General features: G+C 44.0%; 1 protein-coding gene across 2 annotated transcripts in view; it reads left to right on the forward strand.

Annotated features, from left to right (window-relative positions):
- adam12a (ADAM metallopeptidase domain 12a) overlaps window positions 1-23,481 on the forward strand; it is a 72,187-nt gene that overhangs the window by 36,004 nt on the left and 12,702 nt on the right. For both annotated transcript variants that reach the window (XR_003797310.1, XM_029248768.1), the window contains exons 4-15: window positions 2,146-2,224; window positions 4,679-4,755; window positions 5,811-5,997; window positions 8,032-8,097; window positions 9,326-9,397; window positions 10,004-10,173; window positions 10,535-10,619; window positions 12,958-13,106; window positions 19,505-19,682; window positions 21,876-21,965; window positions 22,111-22,306; window positions 22,772-22,880. Coding sequence is in view for 1 of the 2 variants with exons in the window: in XM_029248768.1 (XP_029104601.1) it covers window positions 2,146-2,224; window positions 4,679-4,755; window positions 5,811-5,997; window positions 8,032-8,097; window positions 9,326-9,397; window positions 10,004-10,173; window positions 10,535-10,619; window positions 12,958-13,106; window positions 19,505-19,682; window positions 21,876-21,965; window positions 22,111-22,306; window positions 22,772-22,880 (1,458 nt within the window). In the remaining variant the exon portion in view is untranslated. The remainder of the gene's footprint in view (window positions 1-2,145; window positions 2,225-4,678; window positions 4,756-5,810; window positions 5,998-8,031; window positions 8,098-9,325; window positions 9,398-10,003; window positions 10,174-10,534; window positions 10,620-12,957; window positions 13,107-19,504; window positions 19,683-21,875; window positions 21,966-22,110; window positions 22,307-22,771; window positions 22,881-23,481) is intronic.

A 23,481-nucleotide genomic window follows, 5' to 3' on the forward strand; every position in this document is an offset into this window, starting at 1 on the left:
TGACACAGAGCGCTTTAACACAGGCATAAAGCAAGAAAAATTGATGCAAACAAAGAAGATAGTCAACTAACGGCTACCGTAATGAAGAACTTATTATAGAGCTACAAGTATACCTACTGGCCACCGGGGAAAGGAACAAAAACTCCCAACTGAAGGTTGAGGGAGAAAAAAACCTCTGGGGGTCCACGGGCCAGTGGTTGCCCACCCCTCCTGGGCATTCTAGAAAGTAACAATTTGTAAGCCAGTGTTTAACAAGTAATGGCATGGAACGTCTCGATTGTCATGGCAGATGGACATCATCCTCTGTCAGCACAGGATTTGTCTGTCACCACTGGCCAGCTTCCTCAGGTCTTATGTAGCGAGGTAGTGCTCAACGAGAAGATAGGACAGTTAGTCATTTGTTACTTAAGTAAATTTAAAATGCATTTTTGTAAAGGTGATAAAATAAACAACCAAGGCAGGTAGAATTACATTATGAGGTGGAATGCCTGAGTGAACATATAAGTCTTAAGTCGGGATTTGAAAACAGAAACAGTTATTACAATATAAACTGTTTGAATTAAGTGATACATAGTTAGACTTCAGGAACATAGTATTTCTGGTGTCTGGAACCTTCCTCTTAACTATGTTAACTGACATGTATGTACTGGACACTGTCGTTAACCTGTTGTCAATGTTCCCTGAAGGTAATAAAAGCAATGACATCTTTCACAGAGCTACTTATTGCTATGAATTTCAAGACTTTTGCTGTTTCGGATCCCCCGAGTGTAAAACTTTCACAGGAATGGGCATATGCTCTCAAAAAGTGGGCAGATGTTCCATCTCTGCCTATCCGAAACATAAATCGGGTCTAATTAAGACTTATACTTAAAAAATCCCTGCTCCATGGGCCAAGCTGCTCTTAGTTTCTGTTCTTTCATCCGTGACCATTTCCAGCACTCCGTTTTAACGGTTTTCAAGGAGGAGCGGGAGTCACTGAAAACAAACGTAAAAAACACAGTAGACATTGAACCCGTCTCCCGCAGCACCTCCATTGGTGTGGTTCATGAATGAATGAAATGATTTGGCTGCTCACAATGGGCATGGAGGCTGTCACTTGTGAGGTCTGAATGTGATGCACTGGACCAAACGGGTTCAATGGCAGCAAGCTTTTTAGGTGACCTTACTGTCATTGATGGATAAATACTTGCCGATCCTCCCCTTTTCTCCACTCTTCTGAGCATATATGGACTTGTAAGTGCCATCATTTCACCTGTCATCACGGATGAAACAATTGTGGTTCAAAAAAAATTCATCTTTTTTTACGCAAAGTCAAAAGCATATTAGTCTATATCGTACTCATTGCAATAAGATTTATTTCAGCATTGCTTTGTGATTCTTTTTCTTTCATCTTTGGTGAATTTTTCATTTGCATCATGTTTATGTGATTGTCTAAAGGAAGCAGGGTTCACTGCAGACTTTCGTTTGCAGAGATCACACGGGCAACTCTCACTGCTCTACGCCTCTGTTGTAGCCTCTTTGTTCTGCTGTGTGGCAGGAGATTCAGCAGCTTTGACATCAGCCACCTGGGTTTAGTTGTAGAAAACATCATGAAAAACACCGTGACAGTTTTGTGCTGTGGAACCGTTGCCGAATTCTGTCATCGAGCTTTCCGTGAATACGCGTCAAGGCCTCGAACCCACAGTTCCATTTGTCACAGCCATAATTGTGCAGCTCGTGGAGGCCCGAGTTAAAAAGAATTGCTCAGACATCTGCAGAATCAAATTAATTTCATTTTACCCAGATTTTTGCTATTATACTTCTCTCAAAGCTGTTAATTCCAGACAGACAAACACCAGTTCCCTTGATTGCACAGCTATAGGACCTAGAGCTCTGTATAGTCATTCCAATCTGTTTAAAAACTTGAATGGTAACTGGGATCTTAAAGAAAGGACTTGTTACATTGTCCTATGACTCATAAGATTTTAACTTTGAACCAACCTCATTTGTCGGGATAAAAAAAGTTGAAAATAAAAACAATTTTCCTCTTCTGTTTCAAAAAAAAACTAACACAATGGGCAATGTTTCAGATATGAAACAGTTTGAGAACTACACCAAAACAGCAACTTCTTCTGACTATTTTTGCTTTGTCTTCTTTTCCCCTAGGGGACTGTTTGCAAGCCATTACACAGAAACACACTACCTAGAAGATGGCAGCTTGGTCACTGCCACTCAGAACCTCACGGTAAGCTGGCTCTGGGGTTGTCATGACACTGTCGCCTGAATAGAACCGTAGGCTTTGCTATCCAGCCAGCAGTGAAGGCAGAATGCATGACCATTGGGACTTTGTGGGGTGCTGGAATCTCCTGCCACGCCACGATGCCCAGGAGCGCTCCAGATTGGCCATCAGTGGATATTTTTTTATTTTTCACATCTTCCCTGGTTCCCTGCAAACAACAGTACTTTATATGTTTTCTTTTGCCATCAAAGTAAAGGCTTAGTTGGTCAGATTTGTGTATTTTACCAGTGGGAGGTTACACGGGGGGTGCAGCTCGTCAAGTCCTTGACGTGTCCTGCTGAAAAATTGGTTTACATATGTGTACTTTAAAAAAAGATCCTTGAGGCAAACTAACAAAGAAGAATAAAAAGGCACAAGGCAAAACTTTTGTGGGAAAAAGAGTTTGAGCTACATCGCCATTGAAAACACACAAAACGAGCAGCGTTCAGCCAAAGAAACCACTGACCAGAAGCCAGTGTAGTGAGACTGAAATTTTTCTCCTGGTACAGAAGAAACAATTGTGGGTTTTCCCCTGTGGAAAAGACAATGTGGGAAGACAGGAGGAATGGGAGGACAGCCACGTGGATTGATTGGAAGCATTGTCTAGGTGTATCCTAGCAGCAGTAATTCAGCCTAATTTACAAGCTCTTTGAACACGAGCACAGAACTGAACGAGGAGACCGAATCCCAGCTGCCATCAGCATGACCTACTCCGACAACAGCACTTCGTATGAAGCAACTACTTTGATGACAAAACAAGTACAAGTTGGGGTCCGAGTTGCAGCCCATCCCTCCCGGGACTTCTGACGAGAATGGTCCTAACGAGTCTCGTCTTAGCCATAGAGGTACCTCACAAAGGGCCATTTTCGTTAGAAGTCCCAGGAGGGATGGGCTGCAACTTGGACCCCCAGAGAATTATTTTTCTTCAGTTGTTGACCTAGGAGTTTTTTTTTCCTTTCCTCAGTTATCAAATTCCTTGTTTTAGAATAGCTCAGTTGCAACTACCTTTGTTTATTGTCTTTGCTTTCTTTATCACTTTTTTTACCTGATAAATGATTTTTGATTCTGTGCTAGGTTAATCTGGTGTTAGTTGCGACACAGTATCTCATCCTAGACAGTCATCAACTGATTGTAATCATTCAGCTTTTCAGTACTTTTTGCCTTGTACTAGACTATGGCTGTAAGTCACATCGGACAAAGACGTTAGCTAAAGAACGAATAACGAAAATAAATAACGATAATAGTTTATGAACTTACTGGCAATGGCAAAGCCTGAAATATTGGCTGCAGTATAAAGTTAGACTTGCATTAGTCTTAACAAATTATAGCAATACACATATCATATCTGAATCTTATACTCCACTCCTTTGTAGTTTTACGGTCTTGCTGGTAAATATTTGGCGTGATTCACTGCGTATTAAATCCAATCCCCTTCTTGACTGACCATGAGCTGTTGCCAAATTGCTCGCCTCTCCTTGAGGAAACTGCAAAAGCTCAAATTTGCCGCACTTAGGAAACACATCAGATGGATCATGGAAACCCTGGGATTTCTCCGTGATACTACTGAAGCTCACAGCTCGCCTCAGCAGTCGTTTCCCGCTCTGTAGTTAATCCTGATCTAGTACTGAGTAATCATTGCAGCATTTCTCCTGAACCAGTTAATCACAGATAAAGCTTGCCCTGGTGCCGCAGATAAGCTTGTTTTATCTTCAGCCCAGTTTCAAATGATGAAATGGCAACGGGATATTCTTGATGAAAAGTTATGGCTTTTGCTGGCTCATACCTCTCACTGGCTGGAAAACATCTATCTGAATTTCATTTCTTATTGTAAAACAATAATTACAGCATTAAAGGGCCATCATGCAGTACACTGTGTATTGATATACATTCTAGACTTACCGCTTCGCCTTTCACATTTCATGTAATGAGACGTTCGTCTTTCTTTTTTCCAAGGCTGCAAGCCCATACTTCAGTAACTGATATTTTGCTAAGATGAAGGGTCTAGTTGCCGCAAGATCCAGGATCTATGTAGAATTTTTATTTCTTCACCAAGAAAACCCCTGGTGTGAGATTTGGCAAAGCTAAGAGCATGTTATTCAGTTTCCAAAACACTGAATGTGTGAGATGGTGAGCAAGTAGTTCCTGTCGAGGTCACAGAGACAATGGGTGAGAAACACATCACAAAAATGCCATTGCTGGAAACATCAGAAATGAGCTTGAAACTATTTGACAAGATCTGTAGACCAAGAAGTCATTATTCTTCCTGACTTGCTATAGACTGCCTTATTGGCATTCAGTTTTTCTTCATGAAAATGTACCTTCTTGGGTTATTAAAGTCCTTGAAATATCTTACCAGTGAATTTATTCTAAGCTGTACATGTGTGTACATAAAATTGTAAATGTTTTGTATTTTTTTTACAGGTGAACTGCTATTACCATGGCAAGGTCGTTGGACACACACACTCGGATGTTAGCCTCAGTACCTGTGCTGGTCTCAGGTCAGTTTTGGAGGGGTCTCTGCGAAAAATACTCAGCCCCTTACAGTTTGGACAAGAACTGTCACCACCTCAAACACAAAGGATCCAGTGGTTTGTTAAATGAGCCAACACAGAGGACCAGTTTCTCTAATGGAGTGGTGTTTTCATCATGTTGAATGTTCTCATTCCTCACCCACTTTCACACAATCATCCAGCGTCGCAAATGATCCCTTGGAAGCCGTGATTCCGCTCTTTAAACGTCAACAAAGACACGGACGCCCCAAGACCGATTTTTCCACAACTGCATGTGCACAGCACTACTGCATGAGTAAAACTTAATTTACCATGCAGGCTATAACCTCATAATAAGATGTAATGATGAAGAACTGTTGGCCATGTCAAGCAGGCAGTAATTTCATAGAAAAAAATTCTTGGACAGTTTCGGGAATTTTATTGCATGTCGGCCAACAAACACATTTGCTCTCCAAGAAGCAATCCTGGTAATTGTCAAGCTGTCCTTGAACACCGTCCATTTTTCAGCTTTCCGTAACCTGCTTTCAAAGTCTTGAGACAGATAGATGCTGATATCTCCTTTGACAAGAACTATGTTGCTTCGTATGTGCGCCAAAACAAATTGCCTTCAGTTTTAGTTGGCCTCAGTTGGGCTTTGGGGGTTTTACTGTAAATTTAAGTGGATGTAAGTACGTTAGGAGGTTTTTGTGAAGCCCGGGGTCCAGTTAATCTATCACGAACGTCATGGATCATTGTATTGCTTTAACACTTTTTGTTAATTTAAGCTTTCGTTGTGAGTGTTTCAATTCATCAACATACAACGTGATTAAAATCAACGGTTGGTAATTTGACAAATATGTACTTGTTGAATATTAAAAACCTTGGATATCGCAGTAGTGCAATAGCTGTACAACTGTTTGCAGTAATGCAGGCTAATGATTCCAGCTGTAAAAGAGATCTAAGAAATTCCCTTTCGTCTAATTTGTTGAGGTGTGAATAAATAGCATGTCCCTGTTTCCGCCCATCAGATGCTGTGTTAATGCAACAGATTCTGTTCTTCCCAGGGGCTTTGTTGCACTGGAAGATAAGACCTTCGTCTTGGAACCAGCTTTCAACCCCGACAATGGCACGCACTGGATTTATAGAGGAGAGAATCTCAACTTGGCCCCCGGGAGCTGTGGTCATGGTTTCAATGTTTCGCACTTTGTTTTGGACACCGTGGGCGGCCCTGCTCACGCATTTGGCACCAGGGTAATGAACCGCAAGGGTTAAGTTAATAACATGGGTCGCATTTCTCACTTTTGGACACTGCTCAAACAAATTCAGGTATGTTGGCCAATACTCTAAAGGCGGGAGCAAGGAGAAATCATGGTGATTAACATGGTGCATCAACATCCAACCAATAGTGAACAAGTCCATGCCTTGACTCTTCAACTTATAAAAACACATGGGATCGGAAGTTTGTTTTTAATTATTTCTGTTCCTAAATATAGTCACTTTTATCGCTAAGTTATAATCAATTAATGGTTAATAGATAGATATTTGTACCATCAAAACTGAGCAACTTGAGAATAGTTAAAATGAGAAACCATTTACATTTATTCATTTAGCTGATGTTTTTCTCCAAAATGACTTACAATGTTAAGCTACTTACAGTTATTTACCCACTTGTACAGCTGGGTAATTTTCCTGGAGCAATTTAGGGTACTGTAGCTACCTTGCTCAAGGGTACTACAGGAGGTGGGTCCAAAGGCAGCTGCACTAACCACTACGCTACCAGCTCCAGCAGTGTAAACCCACGTAATGTGTATGACATTTACCGGCCCTCACTCATAATTTTACCGCCGAAGGGTATCACATCTCAGCCAAAGACATCTGGGAACAGCGTTGCATACCAATGTTATCTGCAGGGAAGAGATAGGTCTCGTCATTCACCTAGACCTCATAGACATCCAGGTAAAATTGCTCTGAAGTGCTTCTTACATCATTACATTTAGATATTCAGTCCCACAAGGGTCTTTTCTGCCTTAAATGATGGCTGTCCCTCTTCCAATATTGTAGCATAATGCTCATGAGTGCAGTGAAGATTAAGTTGACACCAGTTGTTCTACCCATATCTATTTCCAGGGGACATTTAAAATGCAGTATTGTTAAAAGCCTTCTGATTATTCAGGCCGGCTAATGTGTCCTGACAGGAGCACAATGGAACTTGCATGTTCATGCCGCAGCAATTCCTATGATTTATGATAGTCTGTGGAACATGCTGAGCCTCACGACCTAGGTCCTACTGTTTGTGTTCTGTTTCTTCTGCTGGCCCTTATCTCCTGACATTGTGCTACTTTCAGCTTTGATATGCTGGTCATCACTCTCATGTCAAGCAAAAAGCACGTTCCTGCAGAAACTGGCCCAATAATCTGCAGGGAGATCTGAGGAAGCTGGCGGGGGGGCGGGGTGATGCATCAATATGAAGGGCCAGGATAAAACCCATTGACTTTAGGCTGCTCATGAGGCTTTATCATCAAAACTAGGATGTTGACTGCAATGATGAGGGTGTGGTATAACATTTGTGGAGTGCAAGCTGATTTTGAGGAGGACGGGGTGGTGACTTTCAAGTTGACAGAGGGCCTTCCTTCTCTCGGATGTGCAGCATTGTGCTATGCTGTCGTTCAGAGGTCCAGCTCTCTCCACAAACTGTTCCCCCAGCAAAGGGGGTCTGTGTTCTGGACTACGCTCCCAGAAGGTCACCTGTAGGCCCTTTGAAAAAAAAAACACGCTAGAACACGTGTGTCGGTGTGTCACCAGGGAAATGGATATTTGCTTTTAGGACTGTGGGTTAAATAGAGAACTGGAATGGTATAAGTAAGTGTGCTCTTAGATTGCATACACCAGCAAAGTGCATTTTGAGTGACAGGTGAGTTATATCCATGGGTGTTTACTCCTTGCTGAAGTCACCCCCTTTTTCCAGTAAGTCTCAGCGTAAGTGTCCTTGCGCTGACAAACAGGGCCGAGCTTTGAAAAAAGCACAACTTATGTCCATGCCATGGTTTTTAAAGATAGAAATCACGTAGTCTCAGATCCATTGATGTTACTAAGCACCGCTCCTTGTGCGCTCCTTCATCGGTGAAGTGTGATCTTGCAAGTCCACCCTAGCCCCTGACCCAGGAGACCTCCATCTCAGGGTGCGAAGTGTTGTGGCTATAGTTAGGTTGACCTTTCCACTGAGTGAAGATGGGCCCCCTCTGCCTCCTAAACCTTCATGTCTTTTCCCCCCTGGCCTGTTTGCAGCACAAGAGGCACGCACAGAGAGCCACCAAGTACGTGGAGCTCATCATTGTGGCTGACAACAGAGAGGTAGGTTGAGCGTGTGTTTCTCTTCTGGTGCCCATTGTTTCCCGTGAGGCCTGAGGTAGCTGCTGGAACAGGACCATTTTTCCTGTCCTCTCAGTTGCTGGCTGGCTAACCAAGCTGTAGCAAGATACATGGCAGCAGGATCCCATCTGGGAAGTAAAACTCATGGTGCAAGGTCTTGGGTCCTCCTCCAGTGCCAGTTGCCAGGAAGGCCTGGAGAAATGGCGGAAAAAACATGGAAAAGGAAAAGCTTATCACCTCAGAATTGGGTCAGTAGGCAACTGTGGGTGGCAGGGAAGGATTTTCACAGGAAACCGTGTGCAGTTTCCTCTACAGATGGACCAGAATGGAGGAAACACCATGGTGGCAGTGCAGCTCTGTGTGTAAATGCGGGTTTGTAAGGTCAGCGCCAGATTATCCGTGGTCCCACTGCCCTGCAATTTTATACTGTACTTAACAAGCCTTACCACATCACTTAGCTCCTTAGCAGACATGCTCCTCAAGAACTTCACAAGCACTTCATGCGGATTATGTGCCCTGCCTAAGGTTACAACAGGAGAACCCTGCTGGGCATTGAATTTGGAACCAGTTCCTCAGCTACCCTGTTACCTCTTCACATACACCAGTAAACGGTCTCAGATGTGGTTGATGAAGTCTTTCAAGACCTTACTGTAGAGCTTTGAGAAAGGTTTGTATTTAAGAGATCTGTGTGTGGTCAATCACATGCCTGGAATCTTCATTCCATCTACGCTCTGACTGAAATCCCTCCCTAACACAGAAGCAAAGCTCATTTGCTCCACAGACTTGTTGCCCCCAGACAGAAGGGCAGGTGTTCTTTTGGCTTCATCATAGCATGGTACATTTTCAGTCCTCATCAAGTCCTGCTTATATTTTTTTAACCCTCCTTCACACTCAGTGTTCAGAGGAACTAGTCTCCTAAATAACCTTGCCAGTATGTATTTACTCTGACCCAGTGGGCTCACAGGCACTCTTGTAAATTTCTAAACTTACTCCAGCTGTTGGTGTACAGCATGACATCATGTTCAGCAAAGTACGCTGTCTGTGTTCAAAGGCAGATGTAGCTGTAATGTCTGGACAATATCCACCAGCGGTGTGCTGCGTGTAACTTTCCGGGGTGGTTTATTGTTTTATATGCCCTGGATGTGCGTAATTTTGAAGCACTCTGATGAGGCCTGGTCTTCCACGGCGCTAACCTGTTTTCAATCTCCAGTTTCAGAAGCAAGGGAAGGATGTGGAAAAGGTGAAACAGAGGCTGGCTGAGATTGCCAATTATGTGGACAAGGTAAACTCGGCATCTTACTGTGGTGAAAATTGCTGGCTGTTTCCACAGTTCGGATATGTCACAATTATTAATTTTACCAGTGTTTTTTATTTATTTGATACACCCAGAAGTTCTGTATCTCACAGGTTCTCCCCAGATCCTTTGTCAACCTTTTTATTGTACAGAAGAAATTAATGGATGGGTTTAGTTACATATGTATATATGACATCTGACTGATCCATGGAGCAGACCAGAGGTGTAGAAAAGTGGTTCAAGAGGATCAGAGTCATACCTGTTTTCAGAACAGACTTTAATTATTTCCTCTTATACTAATCCAGTAGTTTATGTCAAAAGAACTGTTTAGAGTTGAGGTTTAATTTGACATATCTGCATTAGACTATAGGTTTAAATAGTGTGTGAGTGTCGCGGAGTGAGTGTGTTTCACTGATGCATGGATGAGTAACCCCTTGTAAGTAGTGTACCTAGCAATGTAGTCGCCTTGGTGAATAAGGTGTGTGGGATAGCAACACTACATAGTATCCGTTGTAGGTAGCTTTGAACAAAAGCTTCTGCTAAGTGAATAAATGTAAATGTAAATGAGTTTTTGTCATTTGTCTGTCTCCCCAGTTCTACAGGGCCCTGAACATCCGCGTTGCCCTGGTAGGCCTGGAAGTCTGGAGCGATGTGGACAGGTGTTCTGTCACACAAGACCCTTTCACCACTCTGCATGAGTTCCTGGACTGGAGGAAACTTAAACTGCTGCCCCACAGACCCCATGACAATGCCCAGCTTGTCAGGTGGGTATATTTGGGTCGAGGGGTCTTCAGATTCCATCACTTCTCTCAAAGCATCTGTGGTACCCAGCCCATGTCCTTGCATCATCCTCCAATCACAGTTTTTCATTATTCCAGCTGAACTCTTAATTACGTCGTCAGTGAGCTGCCTTTTGGATGCATTGGATGATTAGAACACTTTGCAAAAGACTGGATTACTTAAGGACTTCATTGGTGTTCCATTTGGTTTAAACTGAATTTGGATCTCTCAAGAAGTACACAGGGGGATGCCAGGACAAAGACAGAACCTCTAATTCTAAATGGGTCTGGCCTTCGGGAAAGGGACTTCATCCTCAGCCTGGCCTGTGTCTGTGTCTTTCCTCAGTGGAGTATACTTCCAAGGCACCACCATCGGTATGGCACCCATCATGAGCATGTGCACAGCTGAGCAGTCAGGGGGCATCGTCATGGTGAGTGCAGCCGCAGGGGGTTTGCTCATATTGCTCTGCTCCTAACATGTTGTTTCTTCCAGGAGAATAATAATGTGTACATCAGTGTAAATGAGGGTAATGTTAAATAAGCAGCCCTTACCTTAAATAAACAAAGTCTGTAAACTAGATAGCAAGCTTGTAAAATAATTGAATTAGTACATTTCCTGAAGGGCTCCTAATCCTAAAGCAGTAATGGATTCAAGCCACTAACCCCCAGGTCAATAATCCATATTATATTAATCGCTCCATCAGCAGTTGTAATGATAGAGGTAACTGTGTTTTCACAGTGCCAAAAGTTTTACAGCTGTTGAAGGTAATTTATATTTACATTTATTCACTTAGCAGACTCTTTTCTCCAAAGTGACTTACAATGAACTGTATGTAGTGTTACCAGCCCACACACCTTATTCACCGCGGTGACTTACACTGCTAGATACACTACTTACACTAGGTGACTCACATTAATATCAGAATATCGTAACCGTTTTAACGACAATAAATTTGACAAAAATTATGTCTCATATATAGGAGCACAGCGCTCTTCTGAAAAAAAAGTGAAGTGTTAAGTGTTTTGATGAACTGTTGTGAGAAACTGTACACCCCTTCAAAACCGAGGAACCCATTCTCATTTACCCTCCCTGCAGTCATATTTTTTCATTTGATATGTATATTTTTCTTTTAAAGGGTGACACATTTACGGCTTGTTTCTAGATGTTTACCACGTTTATTTGCAGCAGGCGATAAAGTTTAGTCCGGTGATTAAAGGCCGAGGTATCAAGTTATAGAGCTGAACCATCCATCTGTGGACCCTATACATTATTTTTTTGTGATTTCTTTCATCTGAAAGCACTTCAGATAGAATTTCATCCTCTTGCATTTGGAAACAACTTTCACAGGAAAAAATTAAGTTTCAATGTCCACCACAAAGGTATTTTAGGCAAAAATTCTGGATAATATCTGAAAACAGGTTATAGCTTGCAGGCTGAAAATAATGTCAAAGGAAATGGGGTGTTACTTAAAATTTCCACTGCAGTTCTACAGAAAAAAAAAAAAAAACATTTCTCCTTCCTGCTATTTGTATTAGTAACAACTTTCAGTAAATTTGACAAGGTATTTAATTACCTATTTAATATTTAATCTCCTAACTTACTCCTAACATCTGAAGAAATAAATTTTAAAATAATGTAACTTCACATTGTTCCTAAAGGCTGGTTATTTGAGATTTATGATATCTGTGACCTCTATAAGAAAGATTTTGACCACGACCAAAAACTTTTCCAGGATAATTTTCCCTTCCCTTAGAAAACAAGGTAAGCATTATTTTTGCAGAAAGAATGCAACGTTGTGCATCTTATTTATACATCTTTCATGGATGATTGAAGAATGAAATCACCATGGGAACAAGGTCTGGTTTTGGATGTGGCCTTGAAAAAAAGTGAGCTAAATAAAGAAATAATAACAATAATAAATTCAGCATGTTGTAAGGAAAGGGTCGTGCGTGCTCCCCAGTGGCATGGGTGCGGTGTACTGAGTCAGCAGTCCCCCAACACAGGCAAGGCGAGGTGACGCTGGTGCTCACAGAGGGGGCCCCACTCCACCAGAAGAGGGGCAGATACACCCCCTAACCCCCTGGCATTCCAGTGCTTAGTGGTGTAGGCCTGAATAATGCATATTGGCCTGGAGCATGGCCCCGCTGCAGGGAGCTTCACAGCTCTACCTTTGTGTTCATTCACTGGTTCATAGGACCCCGGTCACTTGCCAGCTTTCAACGCAAACCAAAATCTACCTTTCCGAGGTGTGCGCTGCACCCTTGCCTGCTCTTACCTTCCATGGCCGTCCTACAGACTGCTGGGAAAGAGACCTACTGTTCAGTCATATTCTAATTGTACAATTTATTGAATCCCACTGAGTGCAGAAGCTATTATGCATAATGAAATACAATATTCTGTTTGCCATTCTGTTCCCCAAAATGGATTTTTTTAGAAAAGTAATTATTTGCCTCTGTGTGTGAGTGTTGCGCTTCTTCCCTGTTTATTTTTGTTTATTGATCATTTTCCACATTTCTGTCATGTGTGAAATCCAATTAAGGTTTGTAAATAATGGCAATTATTCAATGGCGGTAAGAATCTAATATCAGCAATGGTGCAACAGAACCTATTATTCTGGGCCACTTCTTTGGAATAGTAAACAGAATAGTGGAAGTGTGTTTTAAACAGTCAAAAATGGAAGGATGAGAAATTAAATCTCATTCTAATGTTGAAAGGGAGAAATCTGTTCTTTTGGGTTGTATGTCTGACTCTTCTCCATCCCCTCCCAGGATCATTCGGATAACCCCTTGGGGGCAGCGGTGACTTTGGCTCATGAGCTGGGGCACAACTTTGGGATGAACCATGACACTCCGGAACGGGGCTGTGGCTGTCGGATGACAGTGGATCGAGGAGGCTGCATTATGACTCCCTCCACGGGGTGAGTGCTGTGAAAAGGGCAATTTCATGTTAAAAATCTAGGAGGGGATGCCTCTGGATACAAATGGGAGGTTTGTGTTTGGGCAAGGTACAACTTATGCTCTTCCCAGGCTTGGGTGATTTTATTCCCGCTCTCTTTGTAAAGATTGACAACCTGCTGGTGACTGACTTGTACCTCCCTACAGAATTCCATTATGCGAGGCTTTACAAATGAGCGAATTATCAAAGAGCCATTAACCTCACGCTAGCCCACACTTATGAAACGTTAACTGGCCATTAATTTCTAAACACTTGATTGCCATTGCATGGAAACATTTGTACACACATAATTTCGCTACTTACTGTTGGTCATGCATCGAAACTTGGCCTCATCAAACCAGCAGCTGCAGTGGAACGGACATCGCCTGGGGTTGGGTGTTGGAGCAAGCACTCAGACCCCATTAACGGTGGGATTTCTCCCTTGAGCTGAAGACACTGCGTATTACCAGATAGCAAGCACTGGATTGTGATAAATGTATTCTGGATGTATTCCAGTAGAATCTCTAGAAGATAATATATACCAGATTAAACACTACAAAGGATGTTTTAATGCCACTGGAGGGTAAACGCTGCTGATGCCGAGAGCTCGTGGCTGTCCAGTGGTCCAAACTAGGCAGAGAGGATGTTCAGAGTGGACAGGTTCACTACCCATATTAGCTAGGTCAAAGGTCTGAAAGCTTTGCGTTTGGACTGAAAACTGTTTTCAGTATTCTTGTCACATATGGCTCATGCCAAAGCAGAGAAACAGTTATTGCCTTGTGTGTAGCATGTTCGTCCATGGATGTGTTCTGCATAAGGGAGCTATTCAGAAATGGTTATTACGAAGAACATCTCCAAGCAAAAGGGGTCTGCTCTGAATATCTGAGCTCATCTGCCCACTCGGGAACATTGGACTGCTCTGGGGTCTCGATGTCATAAACGTTTATTTACGCTTCTTTCATCCTGAAAGATGACCTTAGTTCCGTCGAATGGAAAAAATCTTTCAGAAGCCCGAGTGAACATCTCGGTGCACAACGAAGCATAGCAGCTCATAATAGATGTTTGAAATAAGTTTTTTGGTGAAGTAAAACTCCTCGCTCAGAGATACATCTTCAGTGTTCTGCAAGGTATACACTTATGAACCCTTGTCTTTTGGTCCTCAGCTGCTGCCTTGAAAAAGTCCATGAGCATATATAGAACAAGTCTAACTTTTAAGAGCTTAAGCCACACAATACTGATTGTTAGGAGTGGAGAAGCCCTGCTCTCAGTTAATTTGAGGTCAGAAATTAGAATTTGACCCATATTTATCTGTGGGAAGACTCCCAGGGTACTGGCTCTTAATTCTGTGGTTTATTACAACTAAAGAGGCTACAGGACCACACAGAGATACACTGTAAATCACCTCAGTGCTGGGAGGATTCAATATGTCTTGGCCAAGTGTAAACACCACGCACAGTTGTAGTTGCAATGTTTTCTTGTACTGTTTTTCTAAAAGAATTCTCTGTTTGTTTGAGCACTGCAAAACTCCCCAGGATATGTTCCAAGAACCAGAACCTCGGTCATGGCGCTTTTAAACCTTCAGTAGCCTCTGAGAGAAAATGTAACATGGCTATTTAAACACTCAGCAACTTATCTCAGGGAAATACCTCTGCTAAAATGTTAGCTCAAGATGCCAGCAGTGGGGAGGCTTAGCTACTGAAACTACCGCGTAGCACTTGTAAGATCGTGAAGTTGAATTGAAGTAGATCTATCAAGACCCTTCTGTGTAGAGCTCAGTGGCCTCAACGAGACTCCGGCAGAAAGTGCTAACAGAGAGATTCTAGCAAGTAGTGTAGGAGCTAGCATTTACCAGCATTAGCATTTGTAGCTGTCACGTTCACACCCACAACCCAGTTGACAGCACCTGACTCCAGTTCCTGACTAACTGCTCACCCTTTAAAAGACCCTCCTCAGCGCCCATACCTTTGCGGAATCTCATCAGGGACAACCGTCCTTCCTCGTGACGTCTCGTTCACACACATCCTAGTTCACAGTTCACGTTCTCCAGTTATCAACCCCTCACTTTGTTTCCCGACCACGTCTACGGATCCTCGTTCCAATGCCGATCGACCGACCCTTTGCTTCGTCCCCTGACCACTCCCATGGATCTTCATTCTGACCCCGACCGCCGATCGACCGACCCTTCGCCTGTCCCCGACACCAAGAACTTGCCTGATCCCTTGACTCCAGATGAACGACTTCTGCACTTGGGTCCAGCCGTCCCGGCTCCCTCGGTTCCGCGTGACAGTGATTAGGGAACTGGAGTCGGCAAGGTGTTACCTGTTAAAATTACATTCATTCAGCCAACACATTTCTTCAGAGTGACTAACAATGTTATGCTACCTACAATTGTTTATCCACTTATACAGGTGAACAGTTTTACTGGAGTAATTTAGAGTGAGGTCATTGCTTAAGAGTACTAGGAGCGGAGGTAGGACTCAAACCAGCAACCTTAGGAGTCAAAGGCAGCAGTCCTAACCACCACACTACCAGCTGTTGTCACAACCAAAGCTTTCCTGATTGTACCCCTATGCAGTTAGTTTAATTGTTTAACTAAAATATTTAGTTGTGTGTATGAGGAAAAGTGGAAGTAAGTTGTAATCCGTGGTACTGGAAAAAAGTCTGCTTGGTGACTGACTATAATCAAAACCACAATAGGCTTCTCATGACAATTCAAAGGGTAAAAATCAGATTTCCCCATTTTTTTTACAAGGGAGTATTGTTTACAAGGGAATGAGTAAGACGTCATCCGACACACATTGACAGAGTATGTTGGGTGTGTATGACCTCTAAAGGGAAGTAAGTTGAAGTGGTCGCCATCGTAACCCCAGCTTCAATATCAGGCCAAAGGGATTTATAAATGCTCCCAAATGCAAGGTGATGGATAGAAATTGGATCTGTTACAAACAACGGGCGCACCCTCTCTGCCTGCCAGCATCCCCTGGGAAATCACCAGAAAGGTCCGCTGCTGTATCTGTATTCCAGACTTTTCTGAACTGTAAAAAGCATTACATCATGCCACTTAATGGATTCACTCTGTACTTAACTGCTATTTCTTCAATGGTGAATCCTTTGCCTGTGAATCAGTGATGATTTTTTCCTTTACATTGAAAGAATACTCAGCATTCTGGATGCTCATCAGTTATTGCTTCCGTTCCCACCTTTTTTTTGACAACTCACACTGCAGCACGCTCCACATCTGTATTTGTAACATGTATTTTCATCTGCAACATTTATTTCAATGCACCATCCCTACATCGTCACTGAACGAACGTGCAGACCATGTTTTAATACGAAACATTCTGTGTAGCATGAACCTGTCAATATAACCCCCTTGTAGCAAAGTCATCTGCAATACCTGTAAATGTCTGCTGGTAAAGGTTGTATCTTGACCATGAAGGTTGTGGGGTTACATAGGAAAGTGTGCTGCATCCTAAATACACAGCTTGAGTGAAAGTGCACTCTAAGGTACAAAAATGGTCAACTGCATGATCTCAGTTGTTCTCTTTCTTTTTATTTCCCATCGAGTGGCGTTTTACTTTTTACCACTTTTAATGTGCCAGCTAATTCCAGATGAGCCACGCCTTTGCAACAAGCAGGAGGAAACTGGCAGCATGCATCTGATTTTAAAGGACCAATATACGAAACACTCAGCAGTTCTGATTCTCAGAATCCCAGACCCAGGGCCGGATTTCCCATTAGGCCCTGCAGGCAGAGTACCTTGGGCCTATGATATTTTAAGGGCCTACAAAAGAGGGGAAAAAATATCAGGAAAAAAGACTGCGAGACAGAAATTTAATACCACTAAAACTTCCAGATTATATTTCAAAACGGTAATTCAAGAATTTCTTGGCATTTCCTAAGAAAGTTTCTTTTTGACTTCTCCGTCGTGTGGTTTAGCTTTAGAATAGTTTAAAGTGCATCATGTGAATCGGTGTAATTCCAGCGGCATTCGCCCCTCATTTCGCACATTTTGCTGGTATCCCCAACCTCGTAGAGCGGTTACTATAGGCACCACTCATTACTAAACCACAGAGTTCTTTTTTTTTTTTTTAAAAAATCAACAATTATACATTTTCACCACCTCCAGTAAATAACAGCTGAATTGCAAGCACTGCGTGTGCTGTGACATAATGTCAAAGAATTCAAGTGTTTCTAATCCACAATCATTTGGGATGTGTGGAAAAGAGAGCATTAAGGAAAGTTTGGTGAGATGCCAAGCGCCTTGGGTTAAAAATGCAGCCTGTGGGGCTAATGCCACTGTTTTTTTTTTACAAAGTACTCTTCCTCTCCATTCGCCATATCAGAGATACCTCTAAATACTTGATGACGGAGTGTCAGAACATCATCGCATTACCTTTATGTGAGAAACCATGGGGAAATGAAACACAAGTTTGTTCATGCAGGGAAAATTATAACTCATATCAATGTCATGGTTTGTGTAGCTTTCGTTTTTCACTTTATGCACAATAAACACTAAATAAATTACATTGCTGACTATTTTGCTTCTGGCTAGCTAAATCCTCACTTTTTTCCTCAAACGGGGCTGTTATTGTATAACGTGAAGAAGCAAAAACTGTGAAACATTCGTGCATAATTTCAAAGAACAGCTGAATGGTTTGTTTTTTGGGGGGCTGGAGGTTTTCACGTATGTTTTGTATTCTCTTTGGACACTGATTTTGATCAGGTTTATCTCTGAGGGCGCTGAGTTACAGATCGGTCCAGCGATTCAGAGAGTGATTCAGATGTCATTGACTGATTACGGCCAGGAGTCCTGCAGCGGCAGAGCATAATTACCATTAATTCCGCTGGCGATTTTGGCTGTTCGCCCTTTGGCTTGTAGCACCTGAACGTGAAGTGTGTGCCACTTGTCCGGTGTAAATCGTTTTGCCTTCCTGCCTTTGTTATACCTGTGATTTCACAATTTCCTTTAGTGTGACAGGTATCCATTTACTCTTTTAGAGAAGACTGAACTGCCAGCAAAAAGGCTGTGGAATGGGGAGAAGAAGCTTCTGGGAGGTTGCCTTTGGGGACCAACATGTAAAGGGGATCTGTAGGAGGTGGGAGCTGCAGTTGAAAGCCATGATGTTCCGAACCATAGGAAACAGTCTTGGAATCAGAGATAAAAACTCCAGCAGGATAATGATATACATCGAAATGGAGGTCAACGGCATGAGGCTCATGACCTGCTGCTGTTCCCAAAACCATTTTCACCCAAAATTAAAGTGTTCTTGACTTCCTTTGAGACCCAAAGACACAATTCGGTGAGAACCTCAGACATGTATTGACCGCATGTGTGCAGACTAAGCATAATCTGCGTTGTTGTTTGCTCACCCGCTCTTCATTTGGGGTGACTCTTTTTTTCCGCTGAATTGTAAACATCTCTGAAGCACACCGGATGTCGACAGGCCATTAAAATTCATGGGCTCCGTCAATGAACAGTGTAGAGCTCCTTTAATTTTTTTTAACAGAGGCTTGTTCTCAGACTCGGGCCGCTCTGCTTTTTTCGAGGAGTCGAGCATCGCTCCTGCTCTTGCTTTCAGAAGAGTGCAATAAAAGAGCATCGCTGAAGGACGTGGCAGTGGTGTCGTTTGACAGCGTGTGTCGTCAAAACAGTCTCGCTGCGCCGGCTTTATCGTGATTCGCACCCTAGGGGCATTGTTGAGAGATCAGGCCTCGCCCGTCACGTCCGAGAAGCTGTCGTTTCAATTCTCGGGACAACATGCGGAACCCCCCCCAGACCCCATTCCTTCTAATGTGAGGGGTCGTCGAGTGCTGAGGTTTGAGCCATTGGGAAAGGAAGCCCAAGTCAAGCACATCCTTCCCCGTCGGGGAAACAGGCGGAATTCTGACCCAGACTCACACACACACACACACACACATGCAAGCGCGATAATGGGCACACGGAGATTTCCATCCAGCGTACGCCTTTGTCAGCTCAATAAAAACAGCTTGACGTCCATAACAAAGCGCTGGCAGATTGAGTTCAGGGCTGATTTGTTTCCTCCACGGAGCAGTGCTCCCTCCCTGTCACATCCAGACAGAATATTACAAACACATTATCCACATGCGCCATCTTTTTTTTAATTGACGGGTTTTTGCCATTCTCGTTGTCAGCGAGGGTTTTTTACGAGATTCGGTGCCATAAATTTCTCCTTGGCTCTGTCGCGGTGGTTTCCTAAACTGTACGCAAAGCTGTAATTAATTGGGCCAAACTGAGTTATTGGACCATGTGGACAAATCGATCTGTTCTTGTTTTTTCCCAGGTAATTAGGAACCGAGGGACTACAAGGTTCCGATAGCGTCGGGGGTATCTGAGCCTCTTCCCCGTTCCTCACACAGGTACCCCTTTCCTACGGTGTTCAGCAGCTGCAGTAAGAAGGACCTTGCCGCCAGCTTGGAGAAGGGAGTCGGCATGTGCCTTTTCAACATGCCTGAGGTCAAGGTGCTTTACGGGGGTCAGAAGTGTGGCAACGGCTACGTGGAGGAGGACGAGGAGTGCGACTGTGGCGAGCTAGAGGTGGGAATGGACTGCAGCACAAGGACTACATCTGCCTCCATAGAGATGAACAACCAACATTTTGTGTTCTTCTTCCACGCGATCTGTGGTCATCTTTACCGTTGGGTGCTGGCTTGGAGAAAGTCAAAGTCAACTTTATTGTCACTTCCACAATATGTTCAGAACGTACATCGGAGCGAAATAGCGCTTCTCCTGGATCACGGCGTGACATAGAGGACAACATATACAACATATACTATTACTACTACAGTACAATTCACAATGGCTAACTACGAAACTAAAAACACTATGGAATAAAGTGCAGTGGTGTGGTCGGTTAGAAGAGCCCTTCTGCTGCACATGCCTACTAACCCTAACCCTTAACTAGGATTCATATTTCACTCAGCGAATGTGTCCGGCTGAATAGGAACATCATTAGCACTATATAAAGTCAGCTGGGGTTTCTTGGCTGCCTGCTGTAGTGGTGCCCTTCTTCGGCCGAAGCACGAGCCGCTCATCCAATCAGGGCCAACTGGTACTGCTAGGCAGCGCCTGATTGGTGGAGAAACTGGGAACAGGAAGTGCTACAGGACGGCTGCTTTTTCAATGCCTTTTTATGGTTTTTCCCTAACATTTCTCAGGGTCGGGGAAGAGGTACATGGGGGAGAGCCAAGTCTGATAAAGACTGAAAATCTGGAATACATGCAAAAAATATAGAATTGTAGCTCACAATCCAAGTTTGTCCCCCATGAAACGTACAACTAGCCAAGATCTAATCAAGACAAGATTCACTTTAGCTGTGTCATCAGAACTAGAAGACAAACTGATATATTTCCACGGAAACGAAAAAAAATATTGCCCCATCTGGTTAGTTTGTGTCACACTGCTCCCAAATCAGAGATCTCTCTGCTATAGCTCAGGATGTTTTGTGGGAGATTGTATAAGAGGTTCATCGTACCCAAACCCTTCTCCACTGTTTGCTGTTTGAGGTACTGTATTCCCAGAGTCGTGATTCACGTGTCTTGTAATCAGCACGTTCAGCTTATGGTTAGGGCCAAAGTATCATGAGCGACTGAAACGCACAGGTGTTGAGTACATGTAATGTTCTGTCAGTTTAAGACAAAATGATGGGAGGATCTGAGTTCTACGAGGGTACACCTCAAAAACAGAAATCATGGGGAAAGTGGAGGCATTTACACTTACTGTGACCCAGCTTCACAGATGACGCATCCTATACCTCAAAATGAGACAGAAACTAGGACAAAACACACCGTTTTTGGGGCCCATTAGAAATCCAGGCGAAGGAAGGTGTGTCTGTTAGTTAGACCTCTTTTAGGCCTTGAGATAGTGCCACTGGGGGCACTGGGGGCAAAGGAACAGGGCCGGTACCCGACAGAGGAAGGGAAGAAAGCGCCCTTCGCTCTTTTTTCAGCAATAAAACTGCTGATATCAAACCCAGGGTGCTGTAGCCAGACCTATAACCCCCCACCCCCACCACCATCACATCTACCAGCATCACTGTGTAACTGGCTCCAATTGCTCGTTGCCTTGTTTGACACCAGCCCCAGAACATGGCCCACCAGGGGCTCATTAACAAAACCTGGGCTCTTCTCCCTCAATTACAAGCGCCCCGTTAGCGTGACTCCTCCGGCTCCCCGTGGCATGGGAAAAGGGAGCTTAACGTATTTAATCTTGAAAAGAGTTCTGAAAGCCCTCAGCAACCTCCTCTCGCCTGCCAGCACCTCCGCCCCCCACCTCCTCTTCACGAACCCCCGTCCACCCGCCCCCATCAGAGCTGAGCCTCATGACACAGTGCAGGGTTGGGACTCCGGCTTGCCAGACTGCCTTTAACATGGTAGCTTCCCTGTCCTTGACGCAACCTTTCACCTTCAGTTCACGTTCCCACACTCGATAGCGTGGGCTGGTATGAGTGAGACATGCCTGAGTACCGCAGATTGGCTCAAAGTCTCTGATGGACTGCAGGCTGCCCTTAACTGTTTCTGCGGCTGTTTTATGATGCTAGGAGTAGGTCAATGACCAGGGGAAATCTCCTTTGGAAACTTGTGACTCGGGGTTTACAGGGTGAGAAATCCAGCATAGTGTTCCTTCTAATGGCACTGGAGCTGTCGGCAAGTGACTCGATTCCAAATAACTTCTGTGTGTCGTTCTCCCTGCTACCTGTGGTCCTCTTACCCGTTCGCCCCCCCCCAACAGGAGTGCATGAATCCCTGCTGCAATGCCACCACCTGTACCCTGAAAGATGGTGCTGTGTGTGCACATGGGCAATGCTGCGAAGACTGCCAGGTAGGGTTCCCATGTGGCCCGCTGTCTCATTGACCTCTGCTTCGTGCCAGACAGAGAGTGTCTGTGTTTACTCTACGTGGAAGCCTTTGGAAATGAAGGTTCTCGGTCCAGATCTATGGACGAATGACAGCTGCATGTCTCATAGCTGAAGCCAGCAGGGACGCCGTGCCGGGACGCTAGCAATTCCTGTGACCTGCCGGAATTCTGCACCGGTGCCAACCCCCACTGCCCCGCCAATGTCTACCTGCATGACGGACACGCGTGTCACAACGTGGATGGCTACTGCTACAATGGTGTTTGCCAGACTCACGAGCAGCAGTGCATCACGCTGTGGGGCCCGGGTGAGTACGGCACCTCCTGCCGAGCAGCAGGTTTTGGACTGTTTGGAACCAGATTACAAACATACATTTATGCATTTAGCTGACGCTTTTCTCCAAAGCGACTTCCAATTAGTTGCCCGTTTAAACAGCTGGGTAATTTTACTGGAGTAATTTAGGGTAAGTACCTTGCTCAAGGGTACTACAGCCAGAGGCAGGGATCAATCCCGCGGCCTTCAGACGCAAAGGCAGTAGCTCTAACTACTACGCTACCAGCTGTTCTTACCGTAAATATATGCATGTATGTAGATTTAGATGGACTGGAGAGCACGACTACCCTGAAAACATGTAGCTGAGGATATACCTGATCTTTACGGTCTTTTAAAATGACCTTGATCTTGACTGGTTGATTAGTCAGTCCCCTCATCAGCCTCAGGCAGGGGTTCTGGGTGGTTTTTGATATAGCCGTATCGCCATCCCCTTCCACAGGTGCCAAACCAGCCCCGGAGATTTGCTTCCGCCGGGTGAACTCCGCTGGAGACCCCTATGGCAACTGTGGGAAGGACCCAAAAGGTTCTTTTGCGAGATGCGAGGCACGGTGAGGGTGTGCCTGGGGCACATGTTTTCATACTGCTTTTCCGGTCACTGTGTTTAAACAGGAAGTGTGATTTGAACTCAAAGACGGGACAGGGATAGATCCAGCCCAAACAACAGGATGTGACCTACAACGAGCATCTGAAACTGCCGTAATCTCACAGGATGCACAGATAATCCTTTCTGTTTATTTACTGAGCCTTCATTCATGGGTTTTTGGACTCTTCTGTAAATCCTTCATCAGGCATTTCGTAATTTATGTAATTGCTCTAATGACATGGGACTTGACGGAATGTCAGCGAGGGCTTGTTAGAGTAACAAAGGCAGTGCAGTCATTCCAAACAGAAGCCTCAGTCACAATGGCCGCGCTAAGGCCGTGCGTTGAGCTTGATTTTGGAAAGAGTCCGAAAAAACAAGCGGGCGAGAAATTCCAATATGCAATTAAGCAGCGATTGAAAAGCGCCATTGTTGAACAAGTTAGAGGTTTGTCGATTCTGTGAACGTGCGAGCTGAGAGATCCAGGTGGGTACAGTGAAATAATTGAATGCTTTTCTGCTTTACAGACACCTTTTTGTGAAGATTACTTTGAAATGGCTGTGTGAGGA

This window comes from Scleropages formosus, chromosome 24, assembly GCF_900964775.1.
Source record: "Scleropages formosus chromosome 24, fSclFor1.1, whole genome shotgun sequence".
Lineage (NCBI taxonomy): Eukaryota > Metazoa > Chordata > Actinopteri > Osteoglossiformes > Osteoglossidae > Scleropages > Scleropages formosus.